Source organism: Leopardus geoffroyi, chromosome C1 (genome assembly GCF_018350155.1).
Source record: "Leopardus geoffroyi isolate Oge1 chromosome C1, O.geoffroyi_Oge1_pat1.0, whole genome shotgun sequence".
Lineage (NCBI taxonomy): Eukaryota > Metazoa > Chordata > Mammalia > Carnivora > Felidae > Leopardus > Leopardus geoffroyi.
Window position 1 is genome coordinate 151554559 of NC_059328.1, and position 23818 is coordinate 151578376.

A 23818-nucleotide genomic window follows, 5' to 3' on the forward strand; every position below is an offset into this window, starting at 1 on the left:
CACTCTATCTGTCTGTCTGTCTGTCTCTCAAAAATAAATAAGCATTAAATTTTTTTAAAAAACCAATATTCAGAAATATAATACATTAAAACAAGATGTATATAATCAAGAATTTATAAATGTTTAAAGCATCGTACATCAAATACCCTATCTTATTGTGTAGGATAGGTAAATTTAAAATTAGATTTCAATGGGCAAAACTCAGTTTTATGGTGTGGGGTTCAAATCTTAGGCCACTGTTAAATTTTATTATGCATTAATTTAAGTATTAATTGTAACTGAATAAACCTAAACATTTAAATTTTGAATGTAAAATTTAAAACACTAGAATTATATTTTTATACTCAGAATAATGATATAAATTTAATATCAAAATCTTTCTCTAAGCAATAATAGTGATTATTCATTTTACTTGACTCTGAAAGGAGTTAAAAGATATGCAGAAAATAGATCCAAGAACTCCCTCGTTGCTATTAATTTTTCAGTGAAAGCGTGTATCCCAAACTAAGACACAACAGAGTCAGCTCAGATAGCCTTATTTCCACAAAATTTGCAACCCAAGGGCTAGTTTTATATGTGTTCTTCACCGGCTGGATTGTGGCTGATCATGGCCAAGTGTTTTGATGCTGTTGGTTTGGCTCTTAAATGAAACTGGATCCTGACGACAAAGTTCAAGAATTATTGTCGGCTTCTCTGCATAACTTAGAAGCATCTCCAAAGGCATATGTACTATTGCCCTGGCAGACATATATACACGAGTACGGTGTAACACCTCCATCCTCCATGCTTGGCAAGTTTATGTGAATGTTCATTTTTATAGCCGCTAACTTATTAGCTGTGGATTACGTTGTCACTTTGTGTGTTACATTTCCAAGCATAAGAAGTGTGAGTGAGTTCTAAGACATGTGAAATGAAGGATCAGCTCGCAAAAGCTGGTCTTGAAGGCATCAGAGAGTAGGGATAAAGACTTCATCATGCGGATCATAGAGCCTGCCAATTCTTTGATTGACAGCTCTCTGTATGGCAAGTCTTGAGGGATTGGGTATTTAAATCTTAATTACAAAAAAGTGTTACAGAATACTAAAAATCATTCAAGGAAACTGGAAGGCTTATAATGTAGCATTCCTCTATTAATCTCTTATACGGAATAAAATTTGATTGACAAGATCCATACAAATAGTGTAAAGAAATTTAGGAAATCAGAACAAAACTGAAGGGAAAATTTTAAGCCATGTGCCATAAATGTGTCCTATTTTATAAATTAAATTGCTCTACAATCATATACACACAAATAAAACAGATTAAAATGAGCTTTATTATAAGATATAATCCTAACTGGCTTAAAGAACTAAAATCTCAGTAACAAAATGCAAATAAACGAAAATACAATACAAATAGCTGCTTTGCTTAGGAAAAAAATAACACAAGAGCTTATTACAGAAAAAAGAGGGAGGGTGTATTCCAAATGATAGGAATAAAACAACTAGAGAAAAATTTTTTAAATAAAAATTGAAAAATATTCAAGAACACCAGTTATGCTCTCAGTGTTCTCAGCTATGTCATTCCCTTATCAATTCATTATTCAATAAACACTTATTAAGAGACTGCTCTGTCCAATCCTTTGCCAAGTGCAGAGAATATGGAGGTAATGATGTCATGGTCAGAGTCCAGTGGGAAAGCACTCATGAAAACAGGTTATTGCAACAGAACATCATTCACATATAAATAAAGAGCTTGGTTGTCTTGTGTTCCCTTCTCGCCCATTGCCACCCTCCATCCTTCTCCACCTTGCCTTTCCCTGGGGAGGCTGATCTGGATAGACTACTGTATCAGTGGGTTTCTTTGTCCTTTGGCTTCTTATTGGGTTCAGCCAACAGGACCCTGGCAGCAGATCGGAGGAAAGGATAAACATGCGGTGAGGCATTGAATCTCTTGCTCCTTCCACAGTGGGCTGCCTGCATCTGTTGACCAAAAGTCAGAGCTAATGGTAAGGTTTTCTTGTGTCAATTCAAGAAATGTTTTGTTTCTGTCAGGAAACATTACCCATTTGAATGTACCACCTGTTTTCTGCCAGGCCTGGACTGATACATTGTGGGAACATAGAGAAAGGAATCCTCTGAATCTGTAAAGATTTCACAGAGGAAGTGGCAGTTGAAGTGAGTCTTTAAGGAAGGGTAGGAGTTCCTGAGGAGATTGGGGAGAAGTTGGAGGTGGCTGCAACATAGGGCAAATGAATGAAGGGAGGGAAGAGATAAAGACAGATTTTTGAGGTGGATTGGGAAGGATCTTGTGTTTTTTTAATGAAGGGGTTTGGATTTAATCCAAAGGCAACAGGCAATAGGTTGTTTTGGTGGGTTTTTAAATAGAAGGTAGCTGATAACAATATAAAGCAATCTTTTGCAAATCTGATTATTACATGAATCCTTTTAATGAAAATGATTTTTCAGAGTTGACTTAAATTATTTTTATGATAATATGTATCTTATACCAACTTTAACTAGTTATATATAAATTCCTTTTGCTTATAGTTTATTAAACAACTAAAGAACCCAAATGAATTTACATATTAAATAAAAACAAAACCGTATGAATTCTAAAATTCAAATTAACATTAACTTAATGTGAAAGATTATGTTTTGCTGAAATAAATTCATGAAAAGAATGAATTTTAATAATCATGAAAGAGTTCCCTATGCCTATAATACCTCGTGTTTTTTTTTATTTAGAAAACAAATTTTTAATGTTTGTTTATTTTTGAGAGAGAGCGAGAGAAAAAGATTGTGAGTAGGAGAGGGGCAGAGAGAGAGGGAGACACAGAACCCGAAGCAGGCTCCAGGCTCTGAGCTGTCAGCATGGAGCCTGATGCGGGGCTTGAACTCATGAACTGTAAGATCATGACTTGAGCCACAGTGGGACGCTTAACTGCCTGAGCCACCCAGACGCACCCTATAATACCTTGTGTTTTAAGATGATTCAGTTCTTTTACTTCTTTTTGCTGCTCAAACTGTTGTGTGTCTTTCATCTATACAACATGCTATGAAGTTATTTGACCTCCTTTTAATGTATTAAGTCTCCCTCAAGACTGAGCTGCTGAAATAAACATTTTATTATGCTTTGTGGATTTTGTGAGTCAGGAATTCAGGCTGAACACGGTGGGAATGACTTGTCTTATCCACATGGTATCTGGGGCTCAGCTGAGAAGACTCAAGGGCGGAGGTAACTCAATGTGTTCACTCTGGTAGTTGATGCCTGGTGGTTGACTGGAGCTTCAACATAGGCGTTTGCAGGCAGTCTCAACTTCCTCACAGCATGGGACCCTCGGGAGAGTCAGGCTTCTTACGTGGCAGCCCAGGGCTCCCAAGTGTCCCAGCTCACAAAGTAGAACTTGCCTCACATTTTCTGACCAAGCTTCAGGAGTCACACAAGGGTCATTTCCACTGTGTTCTATGGTTACAATGAGCCACAAGTCCTCTCAGATTCAGGGGGAGGGGACATTGATCCCATGTCTTGATGTCTTGATGGGAAGAATGCTGAAGAGTTTTTTTAGCTACTTTTTAAACTTACCACAGGTTACGATAATTGATCTTATCAAATGCAAACACAGTGAACACTAAAAAAGAATCTTTTTCTTGTTTGTTTATATGGTAGTCATCTGGGTGATCTAGAATATGCTTACCAATAGAATAACGATTGAGATGGTTTTTCTTAGGCTTTAAAATTGGCAATTAGGTTTCCAAGCTGAGGACAAATGGATGGTAAGGAACTCCCATTTTAGAGGGCTTCCTGTTAGGCATCAGGTACGCCATTTGGGACTTAGGAAATGGCAAAAAGACTTTGCTTTCTCCTTTCCCATGGAAGACAGAGTGCCATAAGGTTCCCAGGAACAAACATATAGCATGTGTTACTCTGCCACCATATTGCATGTTCAGAATGGCCAAGGTGGCTCTTTGCCATCTAGGCATGTACTTATCTATTTCCCTAGCCAATTGCAGATTTTCCATCCTAGACAAAGAGTGAATATGGAGCACCATTAGTGGAGCACTACAAATCTTCTCAGTCCACTTTGTCAGTCTCTGTTGTGGTGACCAATTTCCACACAGACTTACCAGCCTCTCCAAGTACACCCAGCAGCACCTTTCTTGCAACTTTTCAGTGTGCCTCTGGCTTACTGCCCCAGGGCTTCTCAGCTGCTATGGCTTTGGGGTTCTGTAAGTATCACCTTGACACCTCCACATGTGCAACCTGGAGGTGTGGGAAATAAATGCCCATGAAGTAGTTTTTGACCAAGGGCATGGGAACTGATGGTTCAATGCTTACAATGTTTATCACCTGGCATCGTTCTGAATGCATTTCAAAAGGGTCCCCAGAAGATTCTGTGGGATTGAACTTCATTCACCATAATGGTGGCTAATGTCTAAGGACATCTTTTTATTGATTTTCTTTCCTTTTTTTGCTTTTACTCTTCCAAGCCCTGACCTGAACTCATTCCCCAAATCAACTATCTGAATGTAAGTCTTTGTTTCAGGCTCTGCTTTCAGAGATCCAGACTGTGACAAGGTCTGCTGAATTGCTGGATGAATTCATATTGAGGGTGTCCAAGGAGTATTGCCCCAACAGTATCATTGCCCAGGCCAGTGTTGAAGGGGAAGGAGGAGTGTCAGAGAAGCCAGCCTATGTCTCTGTGAGCCAAAAGCCCCAATCTCTGTCGTTATTTATTTAATTAATTTATTATTGAGAGAGAGAGAGAGAGAGAGAGAGAGAGAGAGAGAGCATGCACACAAGTGGGGGAGGGGCAGAGAGAAAGGGAGAGAGAGAGAATCTAAAGCAGGCTCCAAACCACATGGAGCATGACACAGGGCTTGAGATCACAAATTGCGAGATTATGACCTGAGCTGAAGTGGGACACTTAACCGACTGAGTCACTCAGGTGCCCCCCACCCCCAATCTCTGTCTTTACCTATATTGGTCATCTGGCCATTGTTGGCTGATGTGCTCTTTAGTGGCATAGAAACGAGACAAAGGTGACTTCTCTTTTAAGGTTCTCTAAATTAGAGTTTTATTATCATCTAAAATACTTGTGTGTGCTAGCCAGCTTCCAAGGTGGACCCTAGTAACTCTTGCTTCTCAAATTCATGCCCTACGTAGTCTCCCCTCCCATCTTGGATAGGGCTCACCTATGTAACCAGTAGGATTTTATGTAAATTAGAGTGTGATATTTGAAGCTGGATAGTGAAAGGCATTGTGGCTTCCATCTTGTTCTTGCTTGGATCACTTGCTCTAGGAGAAACTGGTTACCATGTCATGAGGGCACTTAAGAAGCTCTAAGAAGATGTCCTTGTGGCAAAAAAATGAGGCTTCCTGCCAATAACCAGCACCAACTTTCCAATTGAATTAATTTCCTATTGCTACCATAACAAATTACTATGAATGTAGTGGCTTAAAACAGTACAGATTTATTATCTTACAGTTGCAGAAGTCATGAATCCAAAATCAGTCCTTCCGGGCTAAAGTCAAGGTGTTGGCAAGGCTGGTTCCTTCAGGAGGTTCAAAGGGGAAAAATCTTTCCCTGCCTTTTTTGGCTTCTCAAGACCCCCCACATTCCTTGGTTTATGAGTCCTTTCTTGCATTGCTCCAGCCTCTTGCTTGTGTCTTCACATCTTCTATTATTCATCTTTTTTTTTTTCTTTACGATAATCTCTGTGCTCAGTGTGGGGCTCAACCTCACCCTGAGATCAAGAGTCACATGCTCTACCGACTGGGCCAGCCAGGCACCCCTCTACTATTCATCCTAATACTTTTACCTCCATTTTACACAGATTCTGTGATCACACTGGGGCCGTGTGGATAATCCAATGTCACCTCTCCATTTTAAGATTTTTAATTTAATCACATCTGTAAAGTCCTTTTTTTCCATGTAAGGTAATATATTTACAAATCCTGAGTTTTAGGACATGGACATCCCTGGGGGGCCATTTTCCAGCCCACCATAGTAACTATGTGATTGAACCACTTTGGAAGAACATCTTCCATCCCCGATCAAGTCTTCAGATGATCATAGCCTTTACTCACAACTTGACTGCAACCTCATGGAAGACCTGAGGCAGAAATGCTCAGCCAAACCATTCCTAAATTCCTGAGCCACAGTCATGTGAGATTATATATTTTTATTATTGTTGTAAGCTACCAAATTTAGGGATAATTTGTTAGTTAGCAATAGATAATTAATGGAAAATGAAAAGGTTCAATAGTATCTAAAATGCCTTTAAAAATTTTTTAAATGTTTTATTTATTTTTCAGAGCGAGAGACAGAGTGTGCGTGGGGGAGGGGCGGAGAGAGAGAGAGACACAGAATCCGGAGCAGGCTCCAGGCTCTGAGCTGTCAGCACAGAGCCCGATGCGGGGCTAGGACCCACGAACTGTGAGATCATGACCTGAGCCAAAGCCTGACACCTAACCCACTAGCCACCCAGACGCCCCTAGATTTTTTTTATAAGTTCAGCTGTTGGAAGTACTTTGTTAGTTGCAAATAAATGATTTTAAATTTCCTATCATCTTCTTAAGTGAGTGAAGTTTTTGTTGATGTCAAATTCCAAAAATGTGAGGATATAATCATTTAAAAAACCTTATTCAGGGCTGAAGAGGAGTAAGGAAGAATAGAGGGTAATGCTAATTCTTTGTGGAGTGGTGAATATGTTCTAAAATTAGACTGTGGTTATGGATGAAAATTCCTAAATATATAGCCTAGAGCAGTATACAGTCCAGAAAGAGACATTACCCTTATTACAATTGACAGAAATCAAACGTGCCCTTTTTTTCTGAGCAAACACTGGGAGGGACACAACGTCTTTAGTTTTCCTAGGTTGTTCACAATACAAACATCTTTAAAAAGGTAGTGAGCAAAGGTAGTTGGTGCCTGTGGTAGCAAGGCCTGCAGAAACACAAGAGGCTCATAGAGAATTTTCTCCCAACCATTGAGGGGAAACCGTTGAGGGGAGACCTTTATTTGAGGGGTCAATAACGCCAAAGCATTTACAGGTATGTATATATATATATATATATGTATATACATGACATTATTTGCCTTTTCCACTCTTATTCTTTCATGTACACAGTAGAGATTTCTAGAGGCTACATGAAATGAGATGATGTCATCACTCTGATGGCTAATAGAATGTATGCTTCTGTGTTTATGTGTTTTAAAAATTCCTCCATTTTAGGAACCCACAAAACATAACCCACAAAAACCTCTTTGGAGTCCTCAATATTTTTCAAGAGGGTAAAAGAATCCTGAGATAGAAGGTTTGAGGACTGCTGCCCCAGGAAAATCATCAGGGAGACAAGACCTTGGGAGTGCTGTTTGTATGATAAGTTAGTCCCTCCCCTCTCCGAGTGGAAAGGAGACTCCAGGAGAATTGCTTCTAGACATTGTAAATGCTCTAAGAAGGGAGGATCAGTATTTCTCTCCTGAGCTGTAAGCCTCCTTAAGCTGTTGATTGCTCAGACTGCTCCTATCCTAGTTTGAGCAGAAAGAGCAAACATTTGGAGAGAGATGATGGGGAAGAGTGAACATCCAGCAGTGCAATTGTTGGCACTCACACCCTTTGGTGTGGCAAGGGTGCATGATTTTCCTCTGAGTCACTTGAACACTATGTGCGATAGCAGGCTTTAACCATGTTGTCAGTACCCCGCCCAAAAGGGTTGGGATGAAGAGGTTCCAGCAGCAAGAGGCTGTGGAGTAGATTACCGGGGAGAGACGAAAGCTGTGGACATTTTAGTAAATTCTAGTAAATGTTTGACTGCTGGCTTTTCAAAAGAAAAGAAAATAGAACTGGTTTATAGTTTTCGCCAATTAGTGTAGTGTGAGTTCTCCCACCAGGGCTGGTTTCAAGCTACCAATGGATTAATAAACAGCTCCCCAAATTTCTGAAAGTTTAACAATTGGCCAGTATGAGCTGGCTTCAGGATATAACTGAATAAGAGATTGCAATACACTGAGCTGGATCAGATCTCCTGTACCCAGAACTGAATGGTGAGATGAGCCCTCCTGCAAGAACGCGGTGTGCCCTGAAGGGAACATACATTGTGTCCCCCAAAGAGGCATCAGTTGCACTGCAGCCATGTTGAGGGAGCGGGTCATTAGTATAATCAAGTGAAAACCACAACATCACCCTTTCATAGGACCCAATAGTATCTCTTCATAACTCCGATTTCCTTACCCACCCGCTCTCACCCAAGTAGTGGACATACTCAAATAAAGGTGAGGATCCCACCTTTTGTGCCCTACAGGCTTAAGGCCAGGGGTAAAGCAGCATGAGCTGGGGCAAAGGGGAGTGGGGAACTCTATGAAAAGGAAGTTTTAACTGGATAAAAACGGACTGGCCTGGAAGTCATTTGAAAGTAACTGAAAAGGAGAATTTATCCTGGCACAAATTAATGTGGCAATTGAAGACAAAAATAAAAGTGTCAAGTTTAAGCTCTCAACAATTTCAGACTGTTTGATAAATCAATTGTGTTCATATTAAATTAACTTGAGATTTATTGAAATAAAAACCAAAAAAAATTAATCATCTGGATAACTCACAGAAAAACTGTGAATAGACTGAAATGGGTACGTGGGTTAGGAAACTTAAATATCTAGAATTCAAAGCTGAAGATATGATTTAAGGAGATGGTAGCTGGGAAATTGGATGGAGATTGGGGCCAGATTGAAGAGGCAAAATTTCCTTAAGTGATCAGTTTTATATGGTGGGCAAGAAACAAAAGATGTCAAGATTGACTCCTATTTTCCAACTTGGAAGGTTAAATATAGTTTTGTATTTGGGGAACTAAAATTGTTTAAAATTGGCATGAATTGAGAAGACATTATTTTACATGTATGTTGAAGTTGGAAGAGTCTTATCTGAATAATTAGCTAAGATAAAGATGATGAATATGTCCCATAGTGTTAACATTTATGGAGATTCATGTTAATAACATTGTTTTGCTTGTTTTAGAGCTTTATATAAATGGTATTTTATATTCTGTTTGGTCTTCTGGGACTTAATTATTCCACTCATTATGTTTCTAAGATTTATCCATGCTCAGTTGTGTTTAACTATAGTTCATTCATTTCCACTGATGAGTATTCTATTGGGTGAATATATCATAGTTCATTTATCCATTCTTTGATGGGTATTTGTGATGTTTTCAGTTTTGGTTTAAATGATGTATACTACTATGAACATTCTCCTGGTTACACATCAGGAATATGGTGAGGAAGACAACAGGGAATTTAAAATGGTTTAAATTCTTGTGTTGTAAACTCCGTAGGTGTTTGTTCTATTAGTGTGATTTATAATATACAAATATCTTTTATATACTCTTTGTATGCATGACATATTATATTTTAAAGGAATAAAATCGTGCTACCAAGAAAATAAGTGGAAAGGGAGAATGGGGAATGTTAGTTTAGAGAGGGAAGGGCTGCACTTTTAAGTGGAAGGGCTGCCTGGGTGGATCAGTTGGTTGAGCATCCAACTCTTGATTTTGGCTCAGGTCATGATTTCACAGTTTCGTTCATGGGATCGAGTCCTGGGTTGGGCTCTGTGCTGGCAGAGTGGAGCCTCCTTGAGATTCTCTCTCTCTCTCTCTCTCTCTGCCTCTCCCTCTCACTCTCTCTCTCTCTCTCTCTTACACACACACACACAATAAATAAATAAATAAATAAATACTTGTAAAAAATAATAAATGGAGGGGCAGAGAAGGCTCAATGAGAAGCTGACATTTGGGCAAGACCTGATGAAGGTAAGGGAGTAGTCATGAGGAATTTGGGGAAAGAGTATTAAGATAGATGTCATGTAGGGGTGCCTGGGTGGCTCAGTCGGTTGAGCATCCGACTTCGGCTCGGGTCATGATCTCACAGTCCGTGGGTTCGAGCCCCGTGTCAGGCTCTGTGCTGACAGCTCAGAGCCTGGAGCCTGTTTCAGATTCTGTGTCTCCCTCTCTCTCTGACCCTCCCCCATTCATGCTCTGTCTCTGTCTCAAAAATAAATAAACATTAAAAAAAAAAGATAGATGTCATGTAAAAAAGTGAAAAAGAAGACTTGAACAGCTAGTAAAAGGAATCTGTGGGGAGAGAGGAGGAGCATAGCATCAGTTATAACAGCTGTTCCCATTCTTCCTTCCTTTTGAGCTCCTCCTCTGTTTGTCCAGTTGGAACAGCTGTTGCCAGCGGGATTTATGGGCCCTAGAAACAGATCTCTTCCGCTAGCTTCACCAGAGTGAGGAAAATCCCCTTTCCCCTTAGCTTTTGGGAAACACACACCCACACACACACAAACACACGTAGGACTTTACCAGAATATGTAAACATAGAAATGGATCCAGTTACAAGACACATTATATTTGTTCTAAAGACAGTAAAATACAGCCCTAACTGACCTTGGAATCACTTCTCTACTGCAAGTCAAACCTATCTGGCAAACTATTTGAAGGTTCCTCCTTTGAATCTTTGGGTAATCCCCTGTTCTAATTTCTATTCCTCCTCATTTTCCCTCAAGCTTTACCCTCTTCAGATGTAGGATTGGGGCAAATAAAATGGTGGGACTTCCTCTTAGTTGAACAGGTGCTTAGTAAGTTTACAAATCCTTTCTGGTCCACAAAATATATCAGAAATATATATCCACATTTCCTCACATCATCTGCCCTGTGGCAAAGATATTTTCTCCACTGAGTTTCCTCTTAAAACTTTGATAATAGGTCTTATAAGGAATGGGATTTTAAATAAACTTTAAAGATGGTTACTAAAATCATAATGGCTCCAAAAAATCCAAAAAGTAAGAAGGTTTCCTTAAAAAGCTCTGTAACCAGTACAATTTTTTCCTTGTAGATATTTAAAACTTCCCCATATTCTTTCATATCAATGAAAAACACTACTACTGACAATAAGATATGGGAAAACTTACACAGTTTCAACTCATCACAAGTTGTCGTATCCATGTATTTGGTGGTGGTGGATAAACACTTTTGGCAAGAGAGCATTTGCTGTGACAAATATAATCAAACTATTATGCACATTTCTCAAGCCACACCAGCCTTGGAGAGGATGACCAAGTTGTGTTCTACCCAGCAGATTTCTGGGACCCACCCCCCTCCTGCCGCCAAGGTCCTGTCACATAGCTACCAAGCTGATTCTTAACCTTGCCATGAAATCTGGGGAACTCAGGGTTTCCTTGGCAGCCATGTCAGCTACAGTTGATGTCCTGGTACAGCTCCGGCCTAAATGTTAGCTTTCTCTGTGATGATTGCTGTCCTTCCTTGTTGGACCTTGACAAGATACCTATTGATCTCCCTTTTTTTAATAAAGGTGAGCTATGAGTAGCCTTTTCTTGTGGCTTGCCTAAAGCCTTCTGTCTTGGAACTACAGTGACACCCCTAATCTCAAAGCTTTTATTCCTCTTACAAAGCTGAGGGATTCGAACAGGGAAGAGGGGAAGAGGGAAGTGTCCAGGGAAACTCTCCTAGTGCATTTGACCATGGTGGAGTGGGGAGCTGGGGTTTGATGGCAGTGAGAGTGAGAGCCCGTTGGTGGGCAGAAGAGCCACTGTCCAGCTGAGTTCTGTAGCAGCCGGGCCCTCAGGGGCCCTGGGCACCAGTCAAGAATAGTCCTGTGTGTTGAATTGCACTTAAATGGCCTGACAACAGGCCCTTTGGGAAAACATCAATACCGGCCTGGGATAATAGGTTGCCAGGTTCAAGTAGACTGAAGAAATTCCCACCATGGGGGAGGGAGGAAATGGAGAGTTATGGCCATTCCTTCGGCTCTTTAGATTGTGCTGCAATGCCAGGGAACACTAAGCAGATGCTGCATGGAGTGCACTGGGCTTTCAGACCCAGGCTTTCCACTCACTCACGTTGCGCATCAGTCACCTTAGTCTAAACTGTCTGACAGGAGTAAATAAACAGAGTGGTATTTCTTGGTCGGATTAAGTGTCCACCAGTTGTGGCTCAACTCTACATATTTTTTCAGTGAATCAGCTTCTACCCCGGCAGGCGGGCCTCATAGCAGGGAAAGGAAGGTAGAAGAATCACTCTCAAAACTTATGTTTGGAAATGACACTGGACCTTTACTCACATTTCATTGGCCCAAGCAAGTCACACTGCCAAGCCTGATGCCAAAGATGTGACAGGGTCTAATCCTCCCATAGTGTGGGACAGGCAATATTTGAGAACAGTAATATAGCTTGACTATTATGTGAACGTGGGTGAGGGATTTGACTTCTCTGAGCCTCAGCTTTCTCCTGTGTATAGAGGGTCATAATAATATTCACCTTTTAGGGTTGTTTAGGATGTAAAAAGAAGTAATGCATTTAAATGCCATGTAAGTGTAAGATCTAAAATAATTAAAATGCTGCTCCAGAATTGCTCTTTCTCAAGTATCATCTCAAAGAGCTGTATGATTTTTCATTTTTTCAATTTATCTTATTCAATACAAGAAATAATCACAGGAAAAAATATGCATTTTCTACAAAGCTATTTGCACGTGTGAAAAATGTATCTTTTCAACATTGAAATTTTCCCTTAATTATTTCACTTCCCCAAAGTTGTGTGATACAGTAAAATTTATTAATTTTAATTAATGTATGGATCTCCCCACAACTCCCTTTCCCTTCCTCTAAGAAAGATTAGGCTGTGATTGCTTATTTTCTTCCCATCCTGACTTTCAGAGTGGTCCTGCCATTGCCACCAGTCATGTGAAATATGTGGTGAAGAATTTGAGAATGAGGACAGGTAGCTACAGCCTGAAGTCAGGAGGATGAATGAGTGGATAGAATGACAGGAACCTGGTTACTGGGGAGGTGAGATGTTCTTCTCTTGGGAAATGAAAGAAAAACCTCTTGGGGGTCTGACTGAGGCTGAGATCCTGGAGACTGCAAGTATGGAGGAGTTTTTCTAGGGGGTTTTAGAAAAGGAAGATATAGAGATTTAGAATTTAAGGGATTTGACTTTGAATCAGCAAAGATTACATTTAGCTGCAAGCAACAGAAAATCCTCTGAAGAATGGTAGCTTACCTACCACAGAAGATTGTTCCTCTTCCTCAGTCACTTTAAAAAGTCCAAACATAGTGGTGCCTGGGTGGCTCAGTCGGTTGAACGTCCGACCTCGGCTCAGGTCATGGTCTCGCAATTCATGAGTTCGAGCACTGCGTTGAGCTCTGGGCTGACAGCTCAGAGCCTGGAGCCTGCTTTGGATTCTGTGTCTCCCTCTCTCTCTGCCCCCTCCACCACTCGCGCTCTGTCTCTCTCTCAAAAATAAATAAACATTAAAAAAATTATAAAAAATAAAAAGTCCAAACATAGGTAGTTCATCACCGTCATGGAAGTTCCATGAGCATCAAGGACTCAGGGTCTTTCTCCCTTCTTAATCCACTGTCTTTAGCGGGCTCTCCCATGGTCCAAATAGGAGCTTCAGTTCTAGTGAAATCATCTGTATTATTGCCAGCATAAAGGAGGAAGGAAGAGGGAAGGCCTGCCGACACCCTTTGAGAAGATTTCTCAGGAGCTGCACTCAACACTTCCACTTAAACTCATTGCCGAGAATTTAGTCACATGGCCACACCTGGGAGATGTTTTTACTTTATTCTAGCTGTCCAGCCAAATCACGGGTTCTACTTCAAAGGAAGAAAAGGAAAATGGATATTGGGGCAGGTGACTAGCAGACATTCCATAAAGGGGAAAGAAAATTTTGGGGTAGCATTGTGAACTATGTACTTCAACATTTTTAACTGTCCTTGAAAAATGAAGAACTTGAGTGAGTGATTTATTTATTTATTTATTTATTTATTTATTTATTTATTTATTTATATTTGAAAGAGAGAGAGAGGGAGAGCACAAGTCGGGGAGAGGGCAGAGAGAGAGAGAGAGAGAGAGAGAGAGAGAGAGAATCTTAAGCAGGCTCCATGCTCAGCACAGAGCCTGACTTGGGGCTCTATCCTATAATCCTGGGATCATGACCTGAGTTGAAATGAAGAGTGAGACACTCAACTGACTGAACTATCCAAGCATCCCTGAGTTATTTTTAAATTAAACTGTGGTTTATGCCCTACATTTCATTGCCTGTGACAGAAGCTTAGTGCTCAACTAGCCACTCTATCACCACTAAGTTCTTGTTTCTTCTTATCACTCATGGGCTCCTCCCACTGACATTTCTTCCTATTCCTCTCCGTATAATCTTCCTATAGGAGAGGAAAGGGCATTCTTCCCACCATAATTCCAATTTACTGGATTCCCCAATGGATGGCCTTGATGGATGACCTCATACACTGTGGAGACATACGTATATATTTATTTATGTTTCCTCTTTTACCTGTTTTTATTCTTATTCTCTTTTTTGGAAACTTATGAAATAGGTCAAATGGCATCACACAAATATCATGGTCAAAAGCACTTCTCTTTTAAGAACCTCAGTGTTTGAGGACAGAACCCAGAGACCTTGTACTCTTTCCTATGTCAGGATGTGGTTTCTGCTCATAGGACATTTAAGAAATACTCTGTTGTCTAACTCCTCCTATATAAGGTGATTAATGTTGAAGTCCTGTGAACCTCACCTCAGCTACCCTGAAGTCTTCACTTCACTTTTACCAAGTATCATATTAGGATTCAATGCTAACTTGCCATCTTATTATGTTATCTTGGGAAGCCCAAATTCCAGAAAGACTGTTCACTTTCCTTCCCTCTCAGGATATTAGTTTAAATATACTATATTATAACACTGATTCTGTTTTAGAAGAAATAGATGTTCATTGTGGAAATTAGAAAAGTACAAAGAAAGAAAAAACAAACACTTATATCCTAACCATCTTAAATATGTTCATGGGATTTTTTTTTAGTCTTGTTTCTGTGAATTTATATGTGTATGTACATGTGCATGTATTAACATGTGTGTTTTAAGCAAAATTAGGAATAGTCTACAAATATACACTGCTTACAGTGTATATCTGTGTCCTGCTTTCCATATGAGCAACATCCATAAATATTCTTGACAGCATGATTTGTTAATTTCTGCATAGTACTTAAAAATTCACCATTAAAAATTCATTTCAGTAGGTATTTCAGTCCAGTTTTTTGTTGTTTAGTTTTTAAAGATGAAATGACTTTGACAACCATATGGAAAAACCAAAGTTAGTAGTCGGGACTTAAAACTTAATTCAGTGTTTATTTAGCTACTATTAGCTTCTTGAGGTTAGGAACTGTGCTTATGTATCTTGGCTAGTTGCTAACAATGGTCTCCCCAACAAACCAAACCTCCCTGTATTCATGCCTTGGGTAATTTTTTCCCACAGCAAATGTAGGCTTATCCTGTGTAGTCAATAGATAAATAATTGGCTACACAGGATAATAATCAATATTATTATAAATAATCAATAGGATAAATAATCAATAAATCAGTGGAAGAGAAGCTGGTGACTTCTGAGGCCATAAGAAGCGTGGCATTTCTGCCTCGGTCTCTTTGTGCTCTGGCAGCATTCATAAGTGTGACTGCTGTGGGTTTCTTGACTCTAAGGACATCTAACTTGGCTTTGTCATAGACTACGTGGTGAGAGAGACAGAGGGAGGGAGAGGGGGAGGAAAGGCAGCTAGCCTTCCCAGTTGTTCCAGCTATCCAGCTGTGAAACAAGCCAACTTGGAAGTCCCGACCAGTCAAGCCATCAGTTGAAGGCTTAAACCACTATCTGATTGCAACTACATGAGCTACCCTGCATAAGAATGACCCAACTGAGCCCAGTCTGCCCAATGACCTATGAGAGAACATAATGAATTATAGTGTTAAGGCTTTAAGGTTGGGGGTGGCATACTTAGTATATTGTAGATGATTGGAAAACATTTGTTAAATGAGTATATAAATTCACAAGATTACTTACACACGTGTATGTGTAATTGTGAAATTTCCTTATAATTACAATGCTAAAAAAGAGTCAGTCTTAATTTTGTTATTTCTTGGTTTTTTTTCTTCTTTTTTTTTTTCAGCCTAATTTTTCATTGGACTAGATCAGTGAAGACTGACTTGGTATTTGTAAAATAGAGTAAAGCCAAATGCTGTAAATGGCTGATTCGGAGACTTCCTTTCAAAATGATTTATTATTTGGTTTGGAAAACTTGCTTTTTAGTAATTAGCGCCATTTGGTTTTGCTCTGAAACTCCAGAATTAAAAAAAAAAAAAAAGATTTGAGCATTTACAAGGTTGTGGAAATGATGTTGCATCTTTTCTTATGTTTCCATCACAGTATAGGTGGGACAGGTGACAAATGACAGTGGGGGTGTCAGGAAGCCAGTGCAACTATGGCAGGTGAGTACATTGCATATGGGTAAAAGTATGGTTTTACATGGTTTCTGGGATTCCAAAGAAGAACTAGAATTGTTTTCAAACTTTCTTTGCCCCTCCCCAATATTTACCCTCTTATAGCAAAAGATGGGTCTTAGAAGAGCCAAGAAAATAAGGGTGGAGGGAGCTAGATGTAGAAAGAGGAGGAACAGGGCACTTTCATGCAGTTTGTACTTCCTCCGAAAAAGAATTGTAGCTTTACATGAGAAGCAGAGCATTGTTTTCTCTGTTCTTCTTTTCTCCCACACCCTCCCTCCCTCTGTAACCAAAGTACAGAATATACTTCACGTGAAGTTTGGCAGAATAAGAAAGGACATTAGCCTTCCCACGAGTTGTAGAAAGAAGCTTGGCTGAGGGACAGACGTGTGTTCCTGCTGTGTCTTGAGCCAGGTGCTGTGGGGACAACTTTATCGGCATGGCAATCAAGGTGTGGGTACTTCAGAATCAGTGAGTCCCAATTCCCTGCCAAGAGAGGAAATAATGCAAAGAGGCCAGCACAGGGCAAACGCTCAACAAATTTCTGTTACCCCTAGTTGCTCTGATTGCAGCACGGGGGAGCCTCGGTGCTAACATAATCAAGCCGCAAAGTGTCCAAGGGGGTTATTTGCAAGTGTGATGTATCAGCTAAGGTAAGAAGCATTCTGTGCCGCTGAAAATCAAAGCCCCTTTAGATATTAAAATAGTGAGCCCTGAGATGGGCCCTGTCATGTTCTAGAGGGCACCCTTTCACCCTGAACTTGTGCTGTCTTGCTCCAGACATTTAAAACCATGGCAAACGTAAACAAACCTTAGAACGCCTACCACGTATTCCATGGCTGCAAGTTGTATCCTGAGGGAAAATTGTAGTAGAAATTACCAGCACACATTTGAGACTTCCATAAAAATGGCAGGAAACACACGACAAGAGGTGGGGCTACTTCGGTTGCAGCCGAGTTTCTAATTCACAAAAGGGTGTGCTTTTCTCAACGTTGTTACTGAGACCTGGCTACTTGCTGCGTACAATTGAAGATGTGTGGAGAGGCTCCTTCGCACTTTGAATTTTTTCTAACTAATTCTAATTTCAGCTTTCAACATTGTGCTGCTCAGATTATCCACCCAGCTCCCTTCTCTGTCCTCCCAGGAAATGTGGGTGCTCAGTGACTTCTTGTGGTCGGTGCTGCTTGGTCTCACCCTGGAGTAGAGAGGTTTTGCCTTGTACAACTTCAAAACGCTCCTTTGATAACTCAATTTTGGTTTCTTGCTTAAATACTGACAAATCCAGCACGGCTAGTTTGTTTTTAAAATGAATTCACTTTTTATCACACCCACTAAATTCGTCCAAAGACTGTCCAATTTATTCTCAAGCAATTAAGAAAAGCCATGCAGGGTATTAGCCACAGGAACGCTGAAAATTGTGGTATGATGCAATGTTTAGCAGTTGTCTTCTCTGTTCTGGGGTCTTGTGCCTTGATCCTCCCAGGTCAGAATATTCAGCTGTGAAATCATTTCTTGCATCTTATTGCATAAATGAGCCAGATTATGCCGGACTAATTCTGAATAATCAAACTCAGCAGGCTTATTGATGAAACAGTGAGCCAGCTTAAATTATTTACAGTGAATGAAGTGCTTGGTCCTACCACAGAGCAACTCTTGTTAATTGGGATATTCTGTTATCCACAGAATATCTATTGAGAGTAAGCCAAATGCTAGTGTTCCTTCCAGCATAGTTTGAGAAGTGTTGAGTTAGACAATATGCATTAAAACAAGTTCATTCGATTATCTCTATTTTAGGATGCTACTGAGTATGACCTCCTCTGGAGAGTACTGCCTGCTCCAAACAGTTTACCTCTATCGCATAGCTTACTCCATAATGGAACGTCTGAGTTCCCGTGTCTCTGTTCCCCACCGAACTGGGTACTCTTCAAATGTGTTAAGCACATCTTTGGGTGTGAAGAGTGAAGGAATAAGCAAATGAGAAAATGAATGAATGAGTGAATGCAGCATCAGATGTGTGATGTTGGAAGAGGATTGAATGCAGCTAGTGGCTGAGTAATCCCAAGGTGTTCCCCGTGCAACAGTGATAGTGTTACCCATCTTGCACAGTTGTTGATGAGAGAAAAATGAGATAAACCATATTATTTTATTTAACAAGCTTATAATTGAATGTCTACTTGGAGTTAAATAGTATGAAAACATTCCAAAGTGCTTAAAAATGTTTCCATTTATTTCATAATAAAATTTGGCCAATTTCTCTAACTGTACATACACCACTAGGCAGGGTGGCTTGCCATTGTTCTCTAACATCCTGTTTTCAGATTTTCAACTAGGAATTCACATTCCCTCATAGTTTACTGCTATTACGACTTTGTAGTACTATGGCAATAGGAATGGTCCTGTAGGGAATCTGAACTGCATATTTTGATAACCTTTCTTTATGATCTTGCTTGGTTTCATTTGGATATAGTTCAGGAAAAAGAAAAGAAAACAGAAAAAAAAGTCACAGATTTGTTTTTTAATAATTAAATGTAACCCTTTAAGGGTACAATGCCATTTTATTTTAATTTTCTATTAAATTTTTCTTATGCTTGGTGAGTTCCAAATAAGCAGAATGCAGTTTGGGTATGGAAAACAAGTTTGATAACAATCTGAATTTAACTTTGTTTGGTAACTGGATACCAAAAAGGAATGTGAGAAATATTTTCAAGATTTGAGAATATTTAGATTTTTTAAAAGTGCGTATCATGTAAGTTAATTGTTTACATGGTTTTGAAATGGTACATGCATTGATATATGACTGAAAGGAAGAGTCAGAAAAAAAAGGCATCTTTGCTTAGGAACAGCTAAATTTGGGAACTAACAAGAGTGGAACAGATAGATAATTTAGTAAGTTGTTGCATGGAATAAATTTACTATAGTAAAATCCCCATTTACTTTGAGAACATTCCTATATTTTTCAAAATAACTCATAACATCATTTTGTATAATGGATGAGTTTCTTTCAGTGGTCATGGTTTCATAATTTGTAAAACCTAAAAAATGTCTAACCTTCTAGTTAGAGTTTTTGTTTTTGTATTTCTTTTCTAGACTGCTATGACATATTACATTGCTTTGGGTTGAGTGTTTTAAATTCCAAGAGATATGACTCCCAAAGTCACTCAAATAAGCAGGCGGAAAGACAGAGCCATCGGCCTCCAGTAACTATTTAAGTCAAATGGATTGTACATTTTTAGGGAGTAGATTGTGGTTCTTAATGAAAAGGTTGGGTTTCAAAACTTTGAGATTTGGATCTCAGACCCTCATTTTCATAGAAATCCTGATATAAACGATGCATAAGTTCTGAAGCCACTCCCTCAGGTCAATTTAATGTACAACGTTGCTGGAAGAGTAAACCTAAGTCTGAATTCTGGATGAGGGGGTTCGGTCTTATTGGCGAGTGTACCTAGAGGGTTGCCCATGATATCAGGGTTGCATGGTCTCAAAGGTCCTAAGGCTAAAGCTCTAAAGGGAGCTGCAGAACCTTATCTGGAGAATGGTTAAGGTTCGATGCTGGCCAAGATGCCAAAAGCAGGGGCTGTTTTAGGCAGCAGTAGGGTGCAGATGGGAAGTTTTGTGGTCTGGTCACTATGGTGTTGTATTGGTTGCAGTCCAGAACATTGGAACTTTTTCAGCAACACTGTAGGGCTCTGGTGTCTGAGGGTATAGTAGTGGGCAGGTGTGACTGGGCTGAAGTCTTTCATAAATTGTGTCTATAAATCATACTGTTGTATTAAGATGGCTTTGTAACAACTCCAAAATATGACGACATAAAGGAACCTTTTAGTATTTACATGGACTGTTCGGACAGGGCACAATGACAGCAGCTTGTTTCTACAACATCTGGGACCTCATCCAGGAGACTGGAAAGCTGAGTACTAGAATCATCTGAATGCTCATTCAGTCACACGTCTGGTGGTTGGTGTGGCTGTTGGCTGAGGGTCTTCCTAGGGCTTTCAACTGGAAAAGTTACATGTGGCTTCTCCATGTAGCATGGGCTTCCTCTCTGCATGGTGGCTGGCTTTCAAGGGTCAGCATCTCCAGCAGGGCTGATTTCCTGGGCTTGTGATATGTGCAGTCACACAAAGCCCCACACTCAAAAAGAGCCCATGCTTGGTTTATTGCACTGTCACCATTGTCTTGAAATTTTAAATTTTTGAATAACAAGCAGCTCATTTTCATTTTGCCTCAGGTCCCACAAATTATGTAGCTAGTGCTGCTTGAGAGAGAGCATAGAGCAAGGAGGGAGAAGGGGAGGAAGAAGGAAAAAGAAAACTAGTTAGAAGCTATATTGCCTGTTTGGATCTAATCTAGGAAGTCAGACTTCCACTACATTGTGTTTGTTAGAAGAAAGTCACTGAAGTGTTCCATATTCAGACAGAAGAGAATAGGTTCCATTGCTTGAGGGAAGGATGTCAAGGTTCTGGGAGAGTATGTGGGAACATAAACATTGCTATGGCAATTTTTGGAAAATACAATCTGCTACAAATGCTCTGCATGTATTTCTGCAGGTGCCACCTACTGGGTAGAGTGTTTTGGTGTGTGTGTGTGTGTGTGTGTGTGTGTGTGTGTGTGTGTTTTATAATCTTGTGTAATAGAGTGTTAAAATTAAAGTTAGAGCCTGAGACACCAAGATAGACTTGATCTGATATTTTTTAGCCAGATCACAGTATGCAACATTTACATTCCGTGACTTGAATCCCCTCAACCACTTTAAAATGCCGAGTTGATATGGAGAATTTTGAAGTGACATCTTTGGAAAGAAAAGTTGCTCCAACCTAGGGAATGGTGTGTATATTATCTCCTTTGTTCCAACTTTAGAAAGAGGAGACTTCTGTGGGTTCATTGGGAGCATTTTGAACGATGTTTCTTGCAGTTGGGATTCTCAGAAGATTAGTGCCTAGCTTACACCTTAGAAAGCCAAATATGGGAACAGGCTTCCAGTTATGAAATGAACAAGTCATAAGAATAAAAGGCATAGCCTGGGGAATATAGTCAATGGTATTGTAATAGCATTGTATGGAGACAAATGATAGCTGTATTTGCAGTGAACATAGCATCATGTATAGACTTGTTGAATCACTGTTATACACCTGAAACTAATGTAATACTGTGTCAACTATACTTCATTAAAAAGAAAGAAAGAGAGAAAGCCAGCCAAACAGGGCAATGGCAACAGGGTTAAGTGCTACCTTTATTTTTTAAATCAAACTTTATTAAAATTTATTATTTATCACTGCTATTTTATTTCAAATAACAGTTTTATTTTATTATTTTATTAAAATTATTCTTATATTTTTAATGTGATTTAATTAATAATGTCTTTATTATCCTACCTCATAGAATAGACAAGGTAGGCAGCTCCAGGTCAGGGTTATTTATAGGCTCACTATCCACCTCATAGGGGTTACAAGCAGGCTTGACCACACCCATGAGGAACATGTATCTTCCCAAGGAGAAGCTCAAATTAGACACCCCTTGAGGCCCACTGGGTGTCACCAGACCCTCTCAGAGGTAAATGGAAAGGAATCTATTCTAATGGGCCCACGGTATACTTGATTCTCTCCAAGAAAGAGGAAGGGAGGTTCTGGGAGCTGCTTCCCTTGTACATTTGGAGATAATTGCTACAAATACTTGGATTCAATAAAGATGAAGGGTTTATACCTCCAGATTTCTAAGGAGCGAAGGAATAGTCTATGTGGAATAGGCATGAGGGTGATTTGAGTGAGGCAGTGTGAATTTATTATTGTCTTTGTCTAATAGGGGTCTAGGTGGGTGAAGGACCAGAATCCAGAAGTTGTAGTTGATAACCAGATTAATTAAGGGCTATAGAGGCATGACTAGGGTGACCCACTCTTCCGGTTTAACCAGACTGATGAGTTTCCTGGGTCATGGGACTTCCAATGCTAAAACAGGGATGGATACACCTTGATAAACCTGGGATGGTTGGTCATCCTACCCTTGACAACCCATAATAGGATGCATCTGTCCAGGACAAGGGAACTGCAGGAAGGTCTAGGAGAGACCTGACAGGATGCTTATGACAGTATTCATAAAAGAAAGACTCATTTGTAAACATTTAAAACATTTAGACAAAACTAGTTCATGAAGGACATTGCCTATCCCTTTACTATTTCTTGTTCTTCTCCTGACTCTAGCTCCACCCAGGAACTGGCTAGTAAGCTGCAGGAAGAACATCAGAAGGGAAGAGGAAGAGCACAGAGTGAAGAAATCATGGATAACCCTCCACAGGGCAGCAGCCCAAGCAAGGAGGCAAGAGGTTTAGGATAAATCAGTTCCAGTTTTGGACTATGTAAGATATTCCAGTTAGTGGATTTAACTCTCTTTGTTACTAAAGTGACTGTAGGATACCCTTTTCCTGACATAGACATCTGAGAATGTCTAAAAAAGTCATTAGAATATGCCTGAGTGTTCATCCAAGGGCAAGGGAAGGTTAACTCCATTGAACCCATGTGTAGGGGGAATGGATCATAAAAGCAGGTGCTGTGATTTCATTATGGGTCACACTTGTTTAATATACTGTTACACTTGAAATTTCAAAACTCCTGCTCTAAGAAGAAGTAACAAATTGCATGTCAGAAAAATATTTTGTCAAGTTTTTACTCCATTTTTTGAGTATTATGCATTTTCCATGAACGGTTTAAAATCCTTTGGATGATGATCTAGTTAAATATAGGGAAAAATTCCACCCTTCCCACCCCTTGCTCAGCCCTTATAGCACCCAATGGCCATCCCACTAGATGCCACATGTTTGCTTCTTCTCAGGACAGATGCCAAGGGATTCCACGAAGTAAACATCAGATCTTCCACAGGGAACTGTAGGTTTATTTATTCTCTGGGATGATTGTCAGAGATGACTCAGCTTTCTACACCTCCACTCCATTCCTTCAGTCAGGTGATCCCACCTGTTTCTTCTACCTGTACTCAGTTCAATTCATCTGCATGTACTGACACACAGGAAGTACCACTTCCTGCTGGCTTGTCAGTATTGCTACTTATTCCCACCCCATCCTTACACTCACCCATATCTGGCACCCAGTCTCAAGATCTGATGTTGATTTACTGGTCTTTCTGGACCATGCCATCTGAAGCTTCTGACTCTCTCGCCCAGAATTCTGTGTGTAAAGCACTGTGTGTAAAGCACCTCCATTTAACCTCAGTCTCTTCATCCATACAGTTGGGTAAAAATAGCTACATTGCTCAGAGATATTGGGCAGAAAGAATAGCCATGAACAATAGCCACTTTGTATGAGTTAGGTAGTAAATGTATGAATAGTATTAATATCAATACAATTTGGTTACTGGGCTGGAGTTAGGATTTTCAATATGGTTACCTTATCTTTCCCCTTGCCTGTCATTACTACATCCGTTGGCCATTTGCCTGGATCTCTGATCCCCAAGAGCTGATGTCCTGAATGCCAATAT

The 23818-nt window shown here is 39.9% G+C and overlaps 1 protein-coding gene and 1 long non-coding RNA gene across 3 annotated transcripts in view; one reads left to right on the forward strand and one right to left on the reverse strand.

Annotated features, from left to right (window-relative positions):
* DPP4 (dipeptidyl peptidase 4) overlaps positions 1–13117 on the reverse strand; it is a 109910-nt gene extending 96793 nt beyond the window's left edge. Inside the window, exon 1 of the mRNA XM_045480008.1 lies at positions 13051–13117. Within this exon, the coding sequence (XP_045335964.1) occupies positions 13051–13102 (52 nt within the window). The 5' untranslated portion in view covers positions 13103–13117. The remainder of the gene's footprint in view (positions 1–13050) is intronic.
* Positions 109–23519, forward strand: LOC123598988. Of its 2 annotated transcripts, none has more exons than XR_006712914.1 (4): positions 109–1987; positions 12705–12836; positions 16263–16324; positions 22531–23519. It is a non-coding gene; the product is annotated as an uncharacterized LOC123598988 (long non-coding RNA). The 2 variants fall into 2 exon arrangements; XR_006712915.1 differs by having other exon boundaries at positions 109–1915.
* Positions 23520–23818: the final 299 nt, after the last annotated feature.